General features: G+C 38.3%; 1 protein-coding gene across 1 annotated transcript in view; it reads left to right on the top strand.

Moving 5' to 3' along the window:
* Positions 1 to 19,853, top strand: part of ARHGEF38 (Rho guanine nucleotide exchange factor 38) — a 141,170-nt gene that overhangs the window by 102,966 nt on the left and 18,351 nt on the right. The window contains exons 6-8 of the mRNA XM_061164270.1: positions 6,859 to 7,058; positions 10,574 to 10,707; positions 18,048 to 18,152. Coding sequence (XP_061020253.1) covers positions 6,859 to 7,058; positions 10,574 to 10,707; positions 18,048 to 18,152 — 439 coding nt within the window. The remainder of the gene's footprint in view (positions 1 to 6,858; positions 7,059 to 10,573; positions 10,708 to 18,047; positions 18,153 to 19,853) is intronic.

Here is a 19,853-nt window from a genome sequence, read left to right as displayed (position 1 = left end):
ATTCACACCTTTTAGTTGACTATTTTGGTATTTATCTTCATGACTCTAAAAACACATTTGACTCCTCCTTATTATGTATTGACTTCTCTCTATGGAAAACAAGAATTTATTTTTCTTCCCTAGCTGATCTCCACTATACACACACACACACACACACACACACACACACACACACACATCCTTCTCATCTCTCCATTCTCCCTATGGAGTTACATTATAATTTGGATAAGAGCAATAATTAGTGTTTGAATTGTTATACCTGAGTAAATTTCTTTTCAGAGATAAACCTTGGAATAAACAAATACTTATTTTGCTGAGAATTAACTATTATCTTTTTCCCCTTTAATTTTCTTTGTGGTAATCATTAATGCCGAACTCACAGCTAATCATCTTGAAGTGAGTCTGATGAAATTTGTAGGCTATCCATTTCATCTCTCTATAAAAGCCTTTCCCAGAGACTTCTGACCTATTGAGTTTGGACAAATTACACTGGACATCACTAACTCCCCTTGCCTGGAAAACTCCAAGGACAGAGGAACCTGGTGGGCTATAGTCCATGAGCTCGCAAAGAGTCAGACACAGCAGAGCAACTGAGCGCATACATACAAACTGCCATCACCTAGTTTCTCTTTGCCTCTTTCCTGTTTTCAGTAGAGGACATCCTTCAATAGTTTCCTCTGTTCATCAAAGAATACATGGGAAGAAAATTTTAAGAAAGTTTACATCCAAAAGCTCTTTATTTTACCCTCACACTTGACTTATATAGTGTGATTTGGAATAGAAGTCTAAATTGAAAATCATTCATCTTCAGAATATATAGGTAATTCATCATTTCTAACTTTCTAACTGCTTAGCTTACACATTTCTCTGAAGGACTGTAGGCTTTTCTCTTTGTCCCTGATAATTTGAAGTTTTAATAATTCCAAGGTATGAGTCAGTTTCATTCACTGTGCTGTGACCTCAGCAAGTTCTTTCAATGCGCTAACTCATTTTCATTGAATTATCTTACAGATGAGTTCCTTCCCATATGTTCCCTGTTCTCTCTCTCTCTGGGACTTATTATTTTGATATTGGACCTTTTAGGCTGATCCTCTAATTTTCTTATATTTTCTTCCATTTTTGTATTTTTGCTCTTCTCTCTAGAAAGTTCTTGAACATTTTCTCCAACACTTAGAGTTTTTATTTCTGCTACTATCCTTTTAGTTTCCAAGAGCTCTTCCTTAATCCTCCAAACGATCTCCCATATTTGTATAGCACCCCAAGGATTATGCTGTTTCTTAAAGAGGTTTTCAACTGGCTCTTCTTATTATAAAACCCACACCTCCCTCCCTTTACTTCCATATATTTTCAAGGACTCTAGTTAATGAAACTTTGAAGGAGTGATGAAATAACTACTTCATATTACTGGTTCTTTCTGGTCTGCTATGTCAATTACCATTTGCTCATCTCCTTTAAATCATCTAAGATTTGCTAGTAGTTCTGTATTTATTTTCAAAGCTATTTTAAAATTATGACAAGTGCTATTTGTTTATTATTGTGCAGCAATATATAGTTTCCTCTAAAGTTGACTTATGATGTTTTTAAAGGAGAGTAAATGGAAAAAAATTCAATAGCAGTATGGATGGTTTGTAGCTTCTGTAAATTAAATATTAAATTTAGGATTCTTGTGGCCATAAAATAGAGGAAATTCAAAGTAGGATGATCAATAATTACATGATTAGTTTTCCTTTCATTTTCTCCTTCAAATTAAGAAATGTAGATACATCTCAGTGTTGAATCTGATTTTTTGTTTTCATCATAGTTTTTACATTTGCTAAGTATCACTTTAATTTTCATTGTGCAACTGTTTTCTTATACTTGATGCAAAACTTTTTATAGCAAAACTGGATGCTTCTAAAACAAAGCCAGCTGTGTTTACTTGACTTTGTAATGTTTCGATAATAATTTGTAATGAGATTAGGGTAGCTACTTTTGCTACTAAATATTTGCCAAAGTGTTCATGATAATGTAAAGGAATGTGAAACAGAATTACAATTTAATAACTACCTTAGTTTTCAGGACAACAGGTATGGGGAATTGTTATGCATTTGATTACTTTCTAGGGGGTAGGCATGTGATAATTGGCTGCTTGGTTGAGAAAGTTATATCACATATAAGACTCATCTGCCTTGCATAGCTGTCAGACTCAGTCTTACTGGGAGGGATTAGATGGGGTGAGAATTGTGGCACTGAATGCCTGGAGCATCATTATCTAGTAATACATTCTATCTTTTCTACCACACTGCCTGTCTGTGTAACACACGGATCAGAGCGTCATCGCTCATCACTTGGGCAACTGTCCAAAGGGCTTATCTTAAGACAAAGGTGTCTGGGAGATTTCTCATTTTTGAGAAAAACTTTTTTTAGTATTCACATTTGTGATGCTTTTAAGAGAAACAGTTATTATTTATAATTGTTATTACTGTCATTTGAAACCTGAAAGGGAGAGAATAGAACTTTGATGCCAAAGTGAAGTTGCTCAGTCATGTCCGACTCTTTGCGACCCCATGGACTGTAGCCTACCAGGCTCCTCAGTCCGTGGAATTTTCCAGGTAAGAGTACTGGAGTGGGTTGCCATTGCCTTCTCCAGGGGATCTTCCCGACCCAGGGATCGAACCCGGGTCTCCCGCATTGCAGGCAGACGCTTTACTGTCTGAGCCACCAAAAGTAGTGATTAGATTTGGACAGAAAGGAAGGGCCTAGGTTGGGTTTTTGATGGATGCTGATAAGGAAAGAAGGAGAGCAGCTGAAAGATACAAGTACATTCTTTAATATATCTGGGGATTTATTTTTTGTAATTAAAAGTTTTAAAATATGTGTATAACAATAGACCACACTGATAAACTATCTTAATAAAATTGACTTTATTTGACTGAATTGTTTGATTACATCTACATTTTGATAATATTTTCAGTGATTTTAGAAGATTAAATAAACTAATACTGGGCCGTGCTCTGTTGTTCAGTTGTGTCCGACTCTTTGTGACCCCACAGACTGTAGCCCAGGCAAGAATACTGGAGTGGGTTGCCATGCCCTCCTCCAGAGGATTGTCCCAACCCAGAGATCAAACCCAGGTCTCCCACATTGCAGGTGGATTCTTTACCATCTGAGCAACCAGGGAAGCTCAAACTAATATTGGTGATAGTAAAAAGAAAAACTCAGAAGAAATCTGGTCATATTCATAAGGATAATATGATTTTTTCTAGTCAAGTTGGTACCTTCCATATTCCTGACTTGTTCTTATTTAAGGAAATACTTTCTACTTAAGTGTCTAAACTGTTGTATTATTGAAGAACTTATATTTAAGATACGTAAGGATGCTGTACTTCAGCATTGATATACCAGTTAGGAAATATGTTTTTAGTTATTATTTTTTTAGTATTCATAAAAGATTTATATATTTTCCCATCCAATTTCCAATCCAGTCCTCTTGGAAACCAATAACATCTCTCTTTCCCTCATTTCCTCTTTCCAGCCTGCCTCCTTACCTCCCTTCCTTTGTAGATTTGGTGCATATGAGTAGAAAGTGCAAGATAAATCATACTAAAGCAACTGTCTCTCAATAAAGGGGGCTAGAATGTATTGATACAACAGAGAAAAGACAGTGTCCTCAGCAAGCGGTGCTGGGAATGTTGGATAGCCATATGTAAATCAGTGAAGTTAAAACACACCCTCATACCATATGGACTTCCCTGGTAACACAGAGGGTAAAACATCTGCCTGCAATGTGGGAGACCTGGGTTCGATCCCTGGGTTGGGAAGATCCCCTGGAGAAGGAAATGGCAACCTACTCCAGTACTCTTGCCTGGAAAAGTCCATGGACTGAGGAGCCTGGTAAGCTACAGTCCATGGGATCACAAAGACTAACAGGAGACTAAGCAACTTCACTTCTCATACCATATACAAAAATAAACTCAAAATGGCTTAAAGACTTAAGTATAAGACAAGACACCCTAAAACTCCCAGAAGAGAACATAGGCAAAACATTCTCTGATGTAAATAGTACCAGTGTTTTCTTAGGTCAATCTCCCAAGGCAGTAGAAATAAAAGTAAAAATAAACAAATGGGATCTTATCAAACTTATAACCTTTGAAAACCATAACCAGGAAAAGAAACCATAAGCAAAATGGAAAGGCAACCTGTGAAATGGAAGAAAATATTCACGAATGATGGGACGGACAAGGGCTTAATTTCCAAGATATACTAATAGCTCACACAACTCAACAACAACAACAACAAAAAAACCAAACAAACCAATTTTTTTAAATGGGCAGAAGATTTAAATATACATTTCTCTAAAGAAGACATATAGACGGCCAATAGACACATGAAAAGATGCTCAACGTTACTAATTACTAGAGAAAAAGAAATCAAAACTAATGAGGTACTCTCTCACACCAGCCAAAATGGCCATCATTAAAAAGTCTACAAATAATAAATGATGTAGAGAGTGTAGAGAAAGGAAAGCCTCTTACGTTGTTGGTGGGAATGTAAATTGGTGCAGCCACTGTGGAAACAGTATGGAGGTTCCTCAAAAAACTAAAGATAGAGTTGCCATGGGATCTAGCAATCCCATTCCTGGGCAAATATCCAGACAAAACTGTAATTTGAAAAGATATATGCTCTCCTATGTTTATAACAGCACTATTTACAATAGGCAAGACATAGAAACAACTTAAATGTCCATCAACATATGAATGAAGAAGACACTATATATATATACACACACACACACAGTGAGTAATGGAATATCAATCAGCCATAAAAATGAAATAATGCCATTTGCAGCTACATGGATGAATCTAGAGATTATCATACTACATGAAGTAAGTCAGAAAGACAAAGACAAATACCATATGATATCCTTATATGTGTCTAAAACATGACCCAAATGAACTTAACTATGAAATAGAAACAGACTCACAGACTCATAGAGAACAGACTTGTCAACAGGGAGGAGAGCATAGGAAGGGAAAGACTGAGAGTTTGGGGTTAGCAGAGGCAAACTACTATATACAGGATGGATAAACAACAGGGTCCTACTGTGTAACACCGCAACTCTATTCAATGTCCTATGATAAACTATAATGTAAAGGAATATGAAAAAGAATATATATGTATAACTGAATCACTGTTGTACAGTAAAAATTAACACAACACTGTAAATCAACTATACTTCAAGAAATTTTAAGTTAATAAAAAGCAATTCTTTACTCCCTTGTAAGCCTTTAATATTTATTTTGGTTTTACTTTAAAAAATATTGTCTTTTGGTTTGATTCAGTGTTTGTCTCTATGGATACCAATTATTTTCTCAACATGTGAATAAAACTCAGTCATTTGTTCAGGACTACTGTGCAAGTTTTTGGGGGGAAAAAAGTTCAATGTAAAATAACAGCACATTACAGAAAATGGAAGTAATCTATCACTTCAAGCTACAAATATTCATTGAGAGAATATTACATGTCATGTTGGATATATAATAGTGACAGAGAAATTGAATATAAACTGGTCAATAGAGAAGAAAGACAATTCCAGATAGTGCTAAGTGCTATAATGAAAATGAGCACATGTGACAGAGTGACTGATGTGTGTGTGTGTGTGTGTATGTGTACCATATTTGCACTTACATGTGATAAATTTCCTTAGTTTCTGATTTATCAAATGAAGAGTTCAAATAGATGATCTCTGGGGTGTCTTCATTTCTTTTCTAGTGATGTAACTTTTCTAATTTTGTTCCAAGTTTTTAGATCCATTTCACCATTTCAATTATGTAGTCTATTGTCCACCCACAAAGTATTTGAAAAATAATAATTGAAGAATGAAACATTCACCCATCAGAATTTGAAAGCCATGTCTGTCTGTATTCTCTGTCTTCTAAATAAAAATCTAAAGGAAAGCCAAAGAGTATATCTTTCCATCAGAAGGGACTCAAAACACAATTTTCATCCATGTTCCACGTACAGGGTCTCTTTTTTTGTCTCTTTGCATAAAGAGGCTTTTAAAAACCACTGATTTAGGGCTGAAAAAAAAATGAATACAGTGGGTTGGACAATGGATGTCCAGTGAACAATGGCATGATCAAGTTTGTAGCTCCTTCTTTTCCTGTAAACTTCTTGGCTAGTGGGAATGGCTCTAGGCTCATCTCAGAAGCTCTGAAGGGGAGAGCCAGGGGTGAGTGCTCACTTTTGTGTAACCATTTGAAGATCTGTGGGCTAAGAGGAATTCCACATGGAAAGTCATTGTATACTAGTAATGATCAGTGATAGTGATGGCATAAATAATACCTAGAGAAGTATTGTATTTATTATAAATCTCTTTTGGGGACTGTGGTAGAACCTCTAAACCACTGTAAGTTCAACTTCTCAATTTGGTAGAAGAAAGAAAACAAACTTTGTGTTTAGATTTTTAAAGGATGACTTTATTTTCCTCACTTAATAATCTCAAAAATACCATCAAGAAAATGCACTTTTCTTCATTGTCATGGGAAAATGCAGTCTGAAATTGTTTCCCACTACTATTATAAAGCCTGTTATTTAAAAAACCTGTAAATGGAACATAGTTGGAAATCATGTTTTCAGTCCTTTTAGGTGGACAAACATACTTGTTTTCTTTTAAATTTGGTTAGAAGTAGACTCTTGCAGCCTTGCTTCTTTCTGTCACCTATTGCCGTTGCTTCATTTAGAGATTGAACATAGCCAAATCAGAGAAGAAAATGGTGAAAATCATCTTCAGGATTAATCATTAAAAAAATCACAAAAATAAAAAGGAGTTAATAAGACAAATGTTTGTGAAACTGATACAATATATCTCTATTGCAGAGGCAAACCAAACTTACTGGACATGGGCTCTTTGATGATCAAGCCAATTCAGCGAGTGATGAAGTACCCTCTATTACTGTATGAACTCTGGAATTCCACCCCTGCCTCTCACCCAGACTTCCGAGCACTGGAACATGCCTATGCTGCAGTGAAACACATTAATGTAAACATTAATGAACTTAAAAGACGAAAAGATTTAGGTAAGAGGAGATATGATGAAGTGGGAGTTTTCCAGGGTTGGAATCTTCTGTTTATGTTTTGGAGGATCAGAATGTCTCAGGAGTTCCAGCAGATGCAGTGATAATGATCATTTGATATCTAGAGTTAGAGGCCAGGGAGGAGAGGATGGTTTTGCCTTTCTAGCTAGGTTCAGAAGAAGCTCACAAGGCACAAACATTGACAACTTTTCATCGGACAGCCCTACAATCAACCTCTTTTGACCATCGCATGCCTGGTGACATATTACGGGCTGAAGAAACCTACAGCATATGATCCTCCTGATCTTGGTGTTATATATGGTAGGAGAAATGGCCAGGTAGTTGGGAGCAGTGAATAGCTAGAGCTGAAAAACGGTGGTGAGAAAGGTGGATACAGGTAAGACGACCTGGCTAAACAGGCTTATTTGGTTCTGAAGCACAAAGAATGGGTATTTTTGGCAATAATTACTCCAAGAAGGGAGCAAGTATATTGCTTTCTCAGATTAACAAATTATTGTTAACTATTCATTAACTAAGAGGTCAAGTGTTAGTCGCTCAGTCGTGTCCAACTTTTTGCGACGACATGAACTATAGCCCACCAGGCTCCTCTGTCCATGGGACTTCCCAGGCAAAAATACTGGAGCAGGTTGCCATTTCCTACTTCAGGAGATCTTCCCAATCCAGGGATCGAACATGGGTCTCCCACACTGCCAGCAGATGCTTGACCATCTGAGCCACCAGGGAAGTCCAGCTAAGAGGTAAGAGTCACCTCTCAAGAAGAATGTAGATTTTAAAACAGGAAGCACAATTAAACGGCTTCTATCTTCTCAGAGCTAGCAGTGCGTTGGGGTAGACCCTGGGTTCTCTCTCAATGTGGTTTGTGTCCATAAATTCTTAATTGGCTTTGTAGCTCTAACTCTAAATCTCAGTTCAACAATTAGAGCAATGGTAGAACTGTGGACCTAATTGATCCAACCACTGTGTTTATTCTTATTGCCTTTATTTTCTAATTTTTATTTAAAAAATTGTACGTATTTGTGTTAATAAATTGTAACTATAAAGAAGAGCATAGAGTGAAAAGGGAAAGTTGTAGAACAAAACATGCCGTAAAAAAATAGACCATAAAAAAAAAAAAAAAAAAAAAGACCATAGACAAAGGATTACTATCTAGGATATATAACTATTGATACTAAATAAATAATAAAAACATTCTAATACAAAAAATGTTAATAATAAAAATGAACAACTCACAGAAAAAGACAATACATTTTTAAATGCTAAGATCCACTAGTAACCAGGAAAATGCAAATTAAAAACATAATGACAAGTGTTTCCAGCCCATCAGATTGGCAATAAGATTTTTAGTGAATAATGTTAAGGGCTGAATATTAGTTTGCAGGTAAGAATGTAAATCCTAAAGGAAATCAGCCCTGAATATTCATTGGAAGGACTGATACTGAAGCTGAAACTGCAATACTTTGGCTACCTGATGCGAAGAACTGACTCAATGGAAAAGACCCTGATGCTGGGAAAGATTGAAAGGAGGAGATGAAGATGAGATGGTTGGATGGCATCACCAACTCAATGGACATGAGTTTGAGTAAGCTCCAGTAGTTGGTGATGGACAGAGAAGCCTGGTGTCCTGCAATCCGTGGGGCTGCAAAGAGTCTGACACAACTGAGCGACTGAATTGAACTGAACAGAATGATGTGAATTGGAATCACCACTTTGGAGAACAATTTGATAATACTTACTAAGTTGAAAAGGCACACACCCAAGATACAGAAAATCAGTTTCTAGATATTTGAGAAACTGGCTCACATGCTCTTGGAGAAGTATACAAATAACTAGCATTGTTCATAATTAGCAAAATTATGAATTATTAATTGAAAATTATGAACTAGCAAATAACTAGCTAGTTCATAACTAGCAAAAGGAAAACAAAGAAAGAAAGAAACAAGCAAACAAAGAAAATGGAGGGTGACTTCCATATTAATTCAGATGGATAAACTATGTATTATAAACTATGATACCATAAGAACATAAAATTAAAGTACATGTATCAGTTGGATAAATCTTGAAAACACAAGGCTGAGTGTTTTTTAAAAAGTAACCTAGTAAGTGACAGAAGAATGAATGTGATATGGTACTGTTTTTAGAAAGACTGAAAATATTCAAAATAATACTATATGGTTTATGACTACATACCTACAAAGTAAAGGCATGAAAATAAATACAGATATAATAGAGCCCATAATTAAGGATTACCATTTCCTTTAGGGATCAAAGATGGGGATCAGAGAAGCTCAACTATTATGTGATTGCTTTTAAATAAAAAGATTGGAAACAAGGCAAAATGTGAAGGTTTGATAAAGCTGGGAGATGGACAATAGCTGTTACATTATATTAACTTTGCTGTTTGCTTAATCTTCAAATTTCAAAGTTTTAATGAGGAAAATTTTTCTCCTTTCATGGTTCTAGTTTGCATAGCTAACATTTTAGTAAGTATTCTTCAGAATTTCTATGTCTTTTTTTTTCTATTTTCTTGCATCTCTCTCTCTCTTCTTCTTCCCTTCCTTCTGCAACATGTAAGACACTACTGTTTTCTGGGTCTTTCAAAAAACTTAATTGTATATCAAGAACAATTTTCAAGTTAATATGGTCTTCTTTTAAATGGCTCCATAGTATTCCATTTAAAAATGTGTCAAAATTTTCTTAAACTATACCTCTATGGATAAACTTTTAGATTGTTTCCAATATTCTGCTGTTAGGAAAAATGCTCTAGCAAATAAAATTTTGTAGGCTTGATTATGGGAAGTATATTTCTCTACATGGACTTCCTGGTCATAGATTATTTTTATATTTAAGGTTCTGCCAAATTATTCTCTACAAAAACTATATTGATTTACTCTTCATCAACAGTGTATTAGCATGCCACTCTCACCACATCCTTACCAAAGCTGAAGGTTGGGGATATTTAACATTTTGAACAATATGAGAGGGAAAATAATTTTAAAGATAAAAAAGTAAAGCTCAGAGGGATGGCTCAACTTACCTTAACTCTCTCAGCTAGTGGAGACAATTGTAGGGTGGATATGAGGTCTTATGTTGGCTGCAGTTGTCTTTCCACTAGTTAGGTCTTGATGCTTCATTCTGAAGATCCCAAATAACAAGTGTAGTATCTAAGAAGAGAGAAAAGAGCTTATTTCCCCCCCCCTCCCCAGTATCAGGAATTTCTCTAATGTGGGAGGTAAATGCAGTTGGGCTTTGAGGAGCTCAAGTCCTAGGACAATTTCTGAAGGTCAGTGGGGTTGGCAGCTGGAGCTGTGATGGGGCAGAGCGACTGGAGCATAAGCCGAGACTATTTTTAAATACTTATTTTTTTTAATTTTAATTATTAAATTTTATTTTATTTTAAATAAATAAATTTTATTTTAATTATTCTTAAATACTTTGGATGAAACACACACTGTCTGTACAACATGTGTTCATATATGTTTCACCTTCTTCCATTTCAGTCCTGAAATACAAGAAGAATGATGAGGAAGAATCACTTAAAGATAAATTGTCTAAACTAAATATTCATTCAATTAGCAAGAAATCAAAAAGAGTGACAAATCATCTAAAGATTCTGACAAGAGGAGAATCACAGGTAATTTTTCTTCTTGGGCCACATACATTTTCCTGGGCAACACGAACGCTGAGACTTTTGTGAGATTTCCTTTTATTGTTATCAGAGCTGTTTCTGGAACACTTTGACAATCAAGGTAACTGCCCAATGCTGTTTCTTTTTTCTCTCTCTCCCCCTCCCTACCTCCTTCTTGTAGGATATTTCTTTGGGTGGTGGTGGAGGGGGGTAGTTTTGACTCTATTTTAGCTGTGGTGCTTCCATTCATGAAGAGGACAAAGGAGAGATAAGGACAGGACAGGGATCAACAAAGAATGCCCCAGGAGTCCTGATACCATCAATTAGCACATGAAAGAAAGTGAAGTTGCTCCTCAGTTCAGTTCAGTTCAGTCTTGTCCGACTCTTTGCGACCCCATGAATAGCAGCATGCCAGGCCTCCCTGTCCATCATAAACTCCCGGAGTTTACTCAAACTCATGCCCATTGAGTCGGTGATGCCATCCAGCTATCTCATCCTCTGTCGTCCCCTTCTCCTCCTGCCCCCAATCCCTCCCAGCATCAGGGACTTTTCCAATGAGTCAACTCTTCTCATGAGGTGGCCAAAGTATTGAAGTTTCAGCTTCAGCATCAGTCCTTCCAATGAACACCCAAGACTTATCTCCTTCAGGATGGACTGGCTGGATCTCCTTGCAGTCCAAGTGACTCTCAAGAGTCTTCTCCAACACCACAGTTCAAAAGCATCAATTTTTCGGCGCTCAGCTTTCTTCACAGTCCAACTCTCACATCCATACATGACCACTGGAAAAACTATAGCCTTGACCAGACGGACCTTTATTGGCAAAGTAATGTCTCTGCTTTTTAATATGCTATCTAGGTTGGTCATCACTTTCCTTCCAAGGAGTAAGCGTCTTTTAATTTCATGGCTTCAGTCACCATCTGCAGTGATTTTGGAGCCCCAAAAAATAAAGTCTGACACTGTTTCCACTGTCTCCCCATCTATTTCCCATGAGGTGATGGGCCAGATGCCATGATCTTAGTTTTCTGAATGTTGAGCTTTAAGCCAACTTTTTGACTCTCCTCTTTCACTTTCATCAAGAGGCTTTTTAGTTCCTCTTTACTTTCTGCCATAAGGGTGGTGTCATCTGCATATCTGAGGTTATTGATATTTCTCCCAGCAGTCTTTTTTTTTTTTTTTTTTTTCGGCAGCCCATCAGGTTCCCCCGTCCCTGGGATTCTCCAGGCAAGAACACTGGAGTGGGTTGCCATTGCCTTCTCCACTGCATGAAAGTGAAAGTGAAGTCGCTCAGTCGTGTCCGACTCTTAGCGACCCCATGGACTGCAACCTACCAGGCTGCTCTGCCCATGGGATTTTCCAGGCAAGAGTACTGGAGTGGGTTGCCATTGCCTTCTCCATCTCCCAGCAGTCTTAATTCCAGCTTGTGCTTCTTCCAGCCCAGTGTTTCTCATGATGTACTCTGCATATAAGTTAAATAAGCAGGGTGACAATATACAGCCTTGACGTATTCCTTTTCCTATTTGGTTGCTCCTCAGTCATGTCCAAGTCTTTGCAACCCCATGGACTGTAGCCTGTTAGGCTCCTCTGTCCATGGGATTTTACAGACAAGAGTACTAGAGTGGATTGCCATTTCCTTCTCCAGGGGATCTATCCCGACCCAGGGATCGAACCTGGGTCTCCCGCATTGCAGGCAGACTCTTCACTGTCTGAGCCACCAGGGAATCCCAATTAGCACATAATCTCACCCAAGGCAATGCCCTCCTTTCATCGCTGTCTCCTTTCTGCTTTCTAAAACCTCATTTCTTTTAGTAACCTTTGTGTTCATCTTATATTTATTTCACCTATAGTGTTTAGAGGCCTATCTTAGTGTAATTTTTCCTAACTATTATCCCTTTCCTCTTCCCCTACCCCCAGGAGACATTATATTCCTGGGTAACTCTTTGGTGTCATCCTGAACACTTTAATCTCAATCCCTAATAAACAATTAATGGATTTGTTATAGCCACGCTTTCCGGGAAACAAACTCACTCAGAAGGACAATGCAGATAGTGGAGTGCAGTTTATTACACCTGCGGGCCCAAGGCAGAGTCTCCTCTTAGCCAAGGGCCCCGACCAGCATTTGTGAAAATCTTTTATACCCCATGTGTACATGTCCAAACCCACCACCCCAAATCCCTTGAGGCTTACAAAGGAAGGGTAAATACAATCACAATAACCCCATCATTCACGTGTTATGTGTTCAATCAATAAGCCCACGGTTACATTCCAACCAGTTAATAACCGATAAGCCTGTGCTTACATTCTGATAGATAGTGTCCGGAGGCAGGGGTGATTAGTGTCTGTTTTCTCTTAAGTGATGAGTAACCTGGATATGATCTTCAAGATTCCCCTGTCCGGAGGGGGTCTTATCCTTCCATTGTCATTCCCACAGGCACTAAGCAGAGAGTTCAGAGTCCACTGGAGAGGTGGCCAAGCACGATCAGCACAGACAGGCCTGAGATGGAGTCCAGGCCCTATGAATTTCTTCTTCAGATTTGCAAAGCCTCTCAAAGTTTAATGTGCATAAGAATGACCTGAGGAACTTGCCAAAAGATAGATTCCTGGGTTCCACCTGGTTCAAACGTGCAACCTCAAAGTTTGTATTTTTACAAAGACTCCAGATACTTTTAAGCTAATTGATCTGGAAATTGAAAATCACAAGATAGAAAGGTCAAGGCCCAGAAGTGGTAATACAGTGGGCCTCTAACCAAAAGCAGGCAGAATATTTCTTAGGATACTAGATAGTATTTCCCGCCCACCCCCCCTTTCCTGTGCCTGATTTCATTCTTCATTATGTTAGCATCTCTAACAAAATTTTTACTTTAAACTAGAGGCAACTGGTTCAACTCTGACTCTTCTTATCTACCTCACTGTTTGGCTGCTGTGGTCTTTTTTCTTTTCATTAAGTCTTTGCAGCTTTCAGACCACTAAGCTAGAAGTGGCCTCTTCTCTTCTGAATGCCTGACACACTTACTCAGGGTATCCCAGCCTTGGCACTGTTAGTATTGGCAGGCGTCAGCACAGAAATTAAGAGCAAAGCTTCTGAAGTCATTCAGACCTGGGTTTGAACCTCACTTCTACCACTTAATAAATACTTGTCTTTCGGTGCATAAATTCAGTGTAACCATCTGTAAATTATAGTAGGGGATTATAGTAGGACCTAAGGCAGGAAGTGGTTGTGAGGATTCAATTGTTGGGGGAGTGTGTAATTTCCTCAGTTCAGTCTTGCCACAGCAAAGATTTGACATGGCAGACCAGTGTTACAGCTCAGTTACAGCTCAGAGTTTTCTTTGGCAAACAAAGGATAGTACACCCTCAAGTATGTGGGCAGGCTGACCCCAAAGGAGAGGTGTCTATCCCTCTTGGCTTCCCCTTTTTATATGTTTGTCTACTCTGCCCTTTGAGCCTGGCCTATGCAAATTGGGCTGGCCGAGAAGGGGGACTGTTTGTTTCACCTGAGGTTCTCACTCCTGTCCTCCGGTTTTCTTTTGTTCCATTTTTGCAGGATTTTTTCCTCTCTTTGTCTTTTAGCCACTGCCATTTAGGACTCCTTTTTCCTATTCTAACTACCTAACACAATGAAATGATACATATTTTAAAAAGTACTTAACATAATGTGTAAGCATTCAATATATTGGCTATCATCATCACTATCTTATTTTGCATATAAAATACTATTATTTACCTTTTAACAAGCAGACTTCTTACTCCCTTGCGGGTAAAACTTCTTTATGCATAATGTATTAATCATATCTTATACTTCCTGTATTTTATGATGTTTTGCCATCTTAAAAAAGCTCGCAGGCCAAAGAAAACACCTCTGGTAGGGCTAACCTACTCTTACAGAGAGCAAAGAACTCAGCTGGAACTGCTTCTTTCATTTGCAGACCAACCAATCCTGGGTCTAGAGCCACAACCACCTCCTTATCTAAAGCTCACAGATGAAGCCCATATTCCTCTGCCCTAGATCATTCCAAGGCCAGGTACCAGGCAACCAGAACCAATTCTATAGCCCAAAGCCTGCTGGAATTATTCCAACTGGCTAGTCCTAAAGTTTACCCTGCCCCAGCTCTTTCTCTGTGGTTTCTCACAGAAACTCCAATAAAGACTCTAGCATTAACTTTTTCCTTGCTCCTTTCTGCCAAATGACCCAATCTCAGTGATTCCTCTGTGATCCTGCATGACATAAAGTGACCTCTTCTCTAGGACCTGTGAGTATAATCAACCTCCAAGCTTCATTCTCTTTTCCTCCTGTGGCCACACTGTCCATTCTCTACCATACCCAATACAGGTATTCTTACAACACAAGGCTTATATCATCCTTGTACTTACTTCTTGCTTTTCTTCCATTGCGTACAGGAGATAATTCCAGGCCTCCCTCTCTCCTCAATGTGGAACTATAACATGGGACGCTTGTGAAAATCCAGATGTTTCCACTAAAGACAATAGTAACAAAATTGAATTGGGAATTCATTTGAAGAAAAGACTGTAGCCTCCATGAGCATGTGTAAATGTAATGTAAACAATTCTCCCCTACTCTTTAAGATGTTGCTTCTGACCCAAGACAATACTATTGAGGAACAATATTCATGTCTTAATCCTGGACAGGCTCCTGTAGAAGCTGTTCCAGTCTTTAATGCATTTGCCATCAACTTCTGATATTTTCCAGTTGCGAAGTGAAAGTGAATTGTAGTTAAAGTAGCCTGAAGGGAAATTAATTAGATTTTTTCCCATTAATCTTTTGAGAGGATGTCCTGTCAGCAATGAAGCATTTCACTGTTAATCAGAAAATCAGCTGCATATGCTGGACTGTAGAAAAGATATATCTCAAATCAGTCAATTTTGCACTCGTCAGCAGCTCAAGTGAAATATTTGGTGGAGTTAGGGTATAAAACTGTTACCCAAGAGGAAGATTCTATTCCATTCATCACACATATATTGAACTCCTTTGTACTCAACACTGTTAGAGATTGCAAATGCAAAGAAGTTCTAAATTCAGACAGTTTGGGTTGGAATCCTAGTCGTATTAACAGGGGTAAAGTTTCTTTAAGTTCTTATATTAGGTCACAGAGAGATTCCAAAACATAGCAGCTTAAGTCAGATAGTCAGTTGTTTGTCTCTCATAAACGTCCAGATGGGCTGTGCTGCACAAGATCCTCCAGGATCCCAGTTCCCAGTTTTGTGCTGTGCTGTTCCCTAACATATTGTCTTCATCTGCCTCATTAAAGCTGGCTCACTGCCATGTCTTCAGTCAAAGTCCCAATGACGATGTTCTAAGCCAAGATTCAGAAATGAAATGTATCACTTCCGCTCACATCCTATTTGCCCAAAATTGCCTTGTAACCCAGTTACCAGGGCAGAACCAGCTGCAAGGGAACCTGGGAAGGGCTGTCTCTACCAGGGCAGCTGTGTGTCCATCTTAAACGAAAAGTGCAGGTTCTATTGGTAGAAGGTCGACATGGGGAATGTTCAAACTGTCTGCCACACCTCCTGGAACTTCTGTTTCTTTATCTCTGAAATGGGGGTTATCACAGTATCTACTTCATAGGGTTGTGTAAGACTTAAATGAGAAAACGGAAGACAGGTTTTAGTACAAGTGAAAACACATTTGAAAGTGAAGTGAAAGTGTCATTCACTCAGTCATGTTTGACTCTTTCCAATCCCATGGACCATAGCCCACCAGACTCCACAGTCCATGGAGTCTCCATGCAAGAATACCAGAATAGGTTGCCATTTCCTTCTCCAAGGGATCTTCCCAACCCAGGGATTGAACCCAGGTCTCCCACACTGTAGGAAGACTCTTAACTGTCTGAAAACAAAGTTAGTGTTTAGTAAATGTTACAAATTGTTATTATTAAGAAAAAATACGTCCTCTCCAATGCTTGCAATCCATCAATGGAGAGAATTGCTTAAATCTTTAACTAGTGAGAGCACATAGGATGGCGCAATTAATTTTCTGGAGTGGAAAGAACAGGAATTAGAGGAAGGAGTTGTAGCAGGGGTGGCAGTTGAGCAAGTCCTTAAAAAAAATAAACGGGACTTTGCAGGGAAGAAAAGAGACAGCAGCATATTCCAGCAAAATAGCACAGCATGAGAGGGCTTGGAAATAGGGAAGTGGAACCGGGCAATATTTTTCATGTCATGATCCTTGAAACTCTTATTTTAGCATCATCTGGGATCTAGCCAGGACGCACAGACTACAGTAGCTGGTCCTTGAAAACTACATTTCAAAGAAATCTGCCCAAGCATATGCCTCAAACTGGCTCAGAGCATAGAGCTCCTAGGGCAGAGGGTGATGAATTTTGTGTGGATCACAAAGAATGAGGCTGCCTATTTGATGAAAAGCTTTGCAGATAAACAATATTAAAGGACTTAAAAATATTAGAATAAAATGTCACCATTTTCTATGCATTCAGTTCTAAGGTCAACCACCTAAACTAATGGATGTAAGAACTGAGAACACCTTCAGTTATTAGCCAGTACCAAACTGATTATACATACCATATTCCATAAAACAGGTGTTTGTTCACACAGATTTTGCTGGTACAAAGCTGGTTCTGATCTTTTTTTGTATAATTTTGAATGTCAAGAAATATTTCTCATCATTAACAGAATAATGTCTTCTTAGAAATTGCCACAAGCACATAAAAAGCATATTTTTCTGACTCCTAACAGGTATACATGTAAGATACCAATGACAACAAAAAACTGAACACATGTGATCACAATGTTAACTCTGCAGAGCTTTACTCCCGGAACTGTTTTTGTTAAGATTATTCATCATCTTTCAAATTTGAACTGATAACGAATTATCATATTTCTTCAGCGAAGACCTGAAGAATATTTTCTGAGTAACCACTGGGAAATAAATTGGGATGAATCATATCAGCAAAATGATAAATTCTACTCAACAGATCAAATTTTTATTTTAATTTCATTTTTCATTTTATTAATTATTTTATAGACCTGTAGGTTACCTGCATTTGTAAATGCAGTGTAATTTAAGAGAACACATATAATGCATGCCATTAAAAACTCTAGAGGGAAGTTTCGTATCCCACAGCTACTGTGACTAGGTGAAGCAATGTGAAAAGCACCACACAGCTTTGCTGCACTAATTGAACATTAGTTGTGTCATGCGCTGGACAAAGAAAGGACTGTGTTAAGACAGTCAGCATAGTATGAAAAGTTTTCACCTAAACAAGGAGTTTTTTTGGTAACATGCTGGCCAATATGGTTCGTGGTTTTCTTAAAAAAAAAAGCCAGATTCCTTTGAATTATAAAAATAAATAATTTCATCTATACTTTAGGTGAAAGACAATACCTTTAACAGAGAAGAAAAGCTATTTCGATCTTTAGAAAAGACTGTGAGGCACTGCGTGAAGAATATTTCATTCTGTCTTCAACACATACAGGTGGGTGAGACACCACTGTTTTTTCCAATGTTTCTCTACAAGAAGGTCTTGATGTCTCTGGTTTTAATAAGGAGTAGATGTGACTCTTCATTCATTTATATGATGACACCTATTGTACCAAATTTGGGAGGCTCCAAGGTGCTGGTGAAGGAAGCTAATACAAAGACTTGGGTTTTGCTCTCTGTTCCCTTCCTCTTCCATCCTTCCCCTAATCTAAGTCATCACACAGTGGGACAAGCATGGTTCACATGCTTGCCACATGGGACTGGACCATTAGCATAGTTTCTTTATAATATGCTAAATGGCAGACAAGGTAGACATGTTATTTGTTTGATTATACCAACATGTATGTCTTTCCTGGCCCTAAAACACAAATTCGAAAATTCAAGATTAGGACTGAGAGAAAAGAGAAAACCAAAAGAGGGGAAAAAGTAAAACTAGAGAAATTAAAAAGTAAAAAGTGCATAATATAAAAGCCATAAGCTTAGTTCAGCTCAGTCTCTCTGTCGTGTCTGACTCTGCGACCCCATGGACTGCAACACACCAGGCCTCCTTGTTAATCATCATCTCCTGGAACCTGCCCAAACCCACGTCCATCAAGCCAGTGATGCCATCCAACCATCTCATCCTCTGTCGTCCCCTTCTCCTCCTGCCTTCAATCATTCCCAACATCAGGGTCTTTTCTAATGAGTCAGTTCTTCTCATCAGGCGGCCAGAGTATTAGAGATTTAGCATCAGTCCTTCTAGTGAATATTCAGAGTTGATTTCCTTTAGGATTTCCTAGACTGGTTTGGTCTCCTTGCTATCCAAGGGACTCTCAAGAGTCTTCTCCAACACCACAGTTCAAAAGCATCAATTCTTTGACTCTCAGCTTTCTTTATGGTCCAGCTCTCACGTCCATTTGTGACTACTGGAAAAACCACAGCTTTGACTAGATGGACCTTTGTCGGCAAAGTAATGTCTCTGCTTTTTAATATGCTGTCTACGTTGGTCATAGCTTTTCTTTCAAGGAGCAAGTGTCTTTTAATTTCATGGCTGTAGTCACCATCTTCAGTGATTTTGGAGCCCAAAAAAAGAAAGTCTGTCACTGTTTCCATTGTTTCCCCATCTATTTGCCGTGAAGTGATGGGACCAGATGCCATGATCATAAAAACCACAAAAACCCACATGTGCATCTCAAAGTTAGCTGTAGGCTACCTCCCAGTCAACCCCAAAATGGAGATATGATCACACAATTTTAAGACAAACCAAATACCTCTATTTATTTTATAACTGGTAATTTGTAACACCCCCTTTACAGTTCTGATCTTTCTCCAGGGGATCTTTCCCACCCAGGGATCAAACTCACATCTCTTGCCTTGGCAGGTGGATTCTTTACCACTGAGCCACTTAGGAAGTCCTAGTTCATAAATGGTCCCTTCCTATTTTCTAATTTTTCTCTTGGATATGTTTTGGAAGATGTCTGCATGCTTTAATAGATGATCACACCAACAGACGATTAAGCTTACAGGCATAGTGATTTGGAGACAAGGTTCTATGTTACATAACCAACAGCCACATTCTTTTTATTATTATTATTATTAACTGATGCAAAACCTGATTTTGCAGTCAGATTTGCTAATCTCTTCCTAAAGCCCTGACTTCTGTGAAAGGAAAATCAAACCATAGTTACAACATCCAGAGGGCAGTGGAAACCCTGTC

The sequence above is a fragment of the Dama dama genome, chromosome 17 (genome assembly GCF_033118175.1).
Source record: "Dama dama isolate Ldn47 chromosome 17, ASM3311817v1, whole genome shotgun sequence".
Taxonomy (NCBI): domain Eukaryota; kingdom Metazoa; phylum Chordata; class Mammalia; order Artiodactyla; family Cervidae; genus Dama; species Dama dama.
Note: the sequence above shows the minus strand (reverse complement) of the source record. Positions and strands in the feature narration are given on the sequence as shown.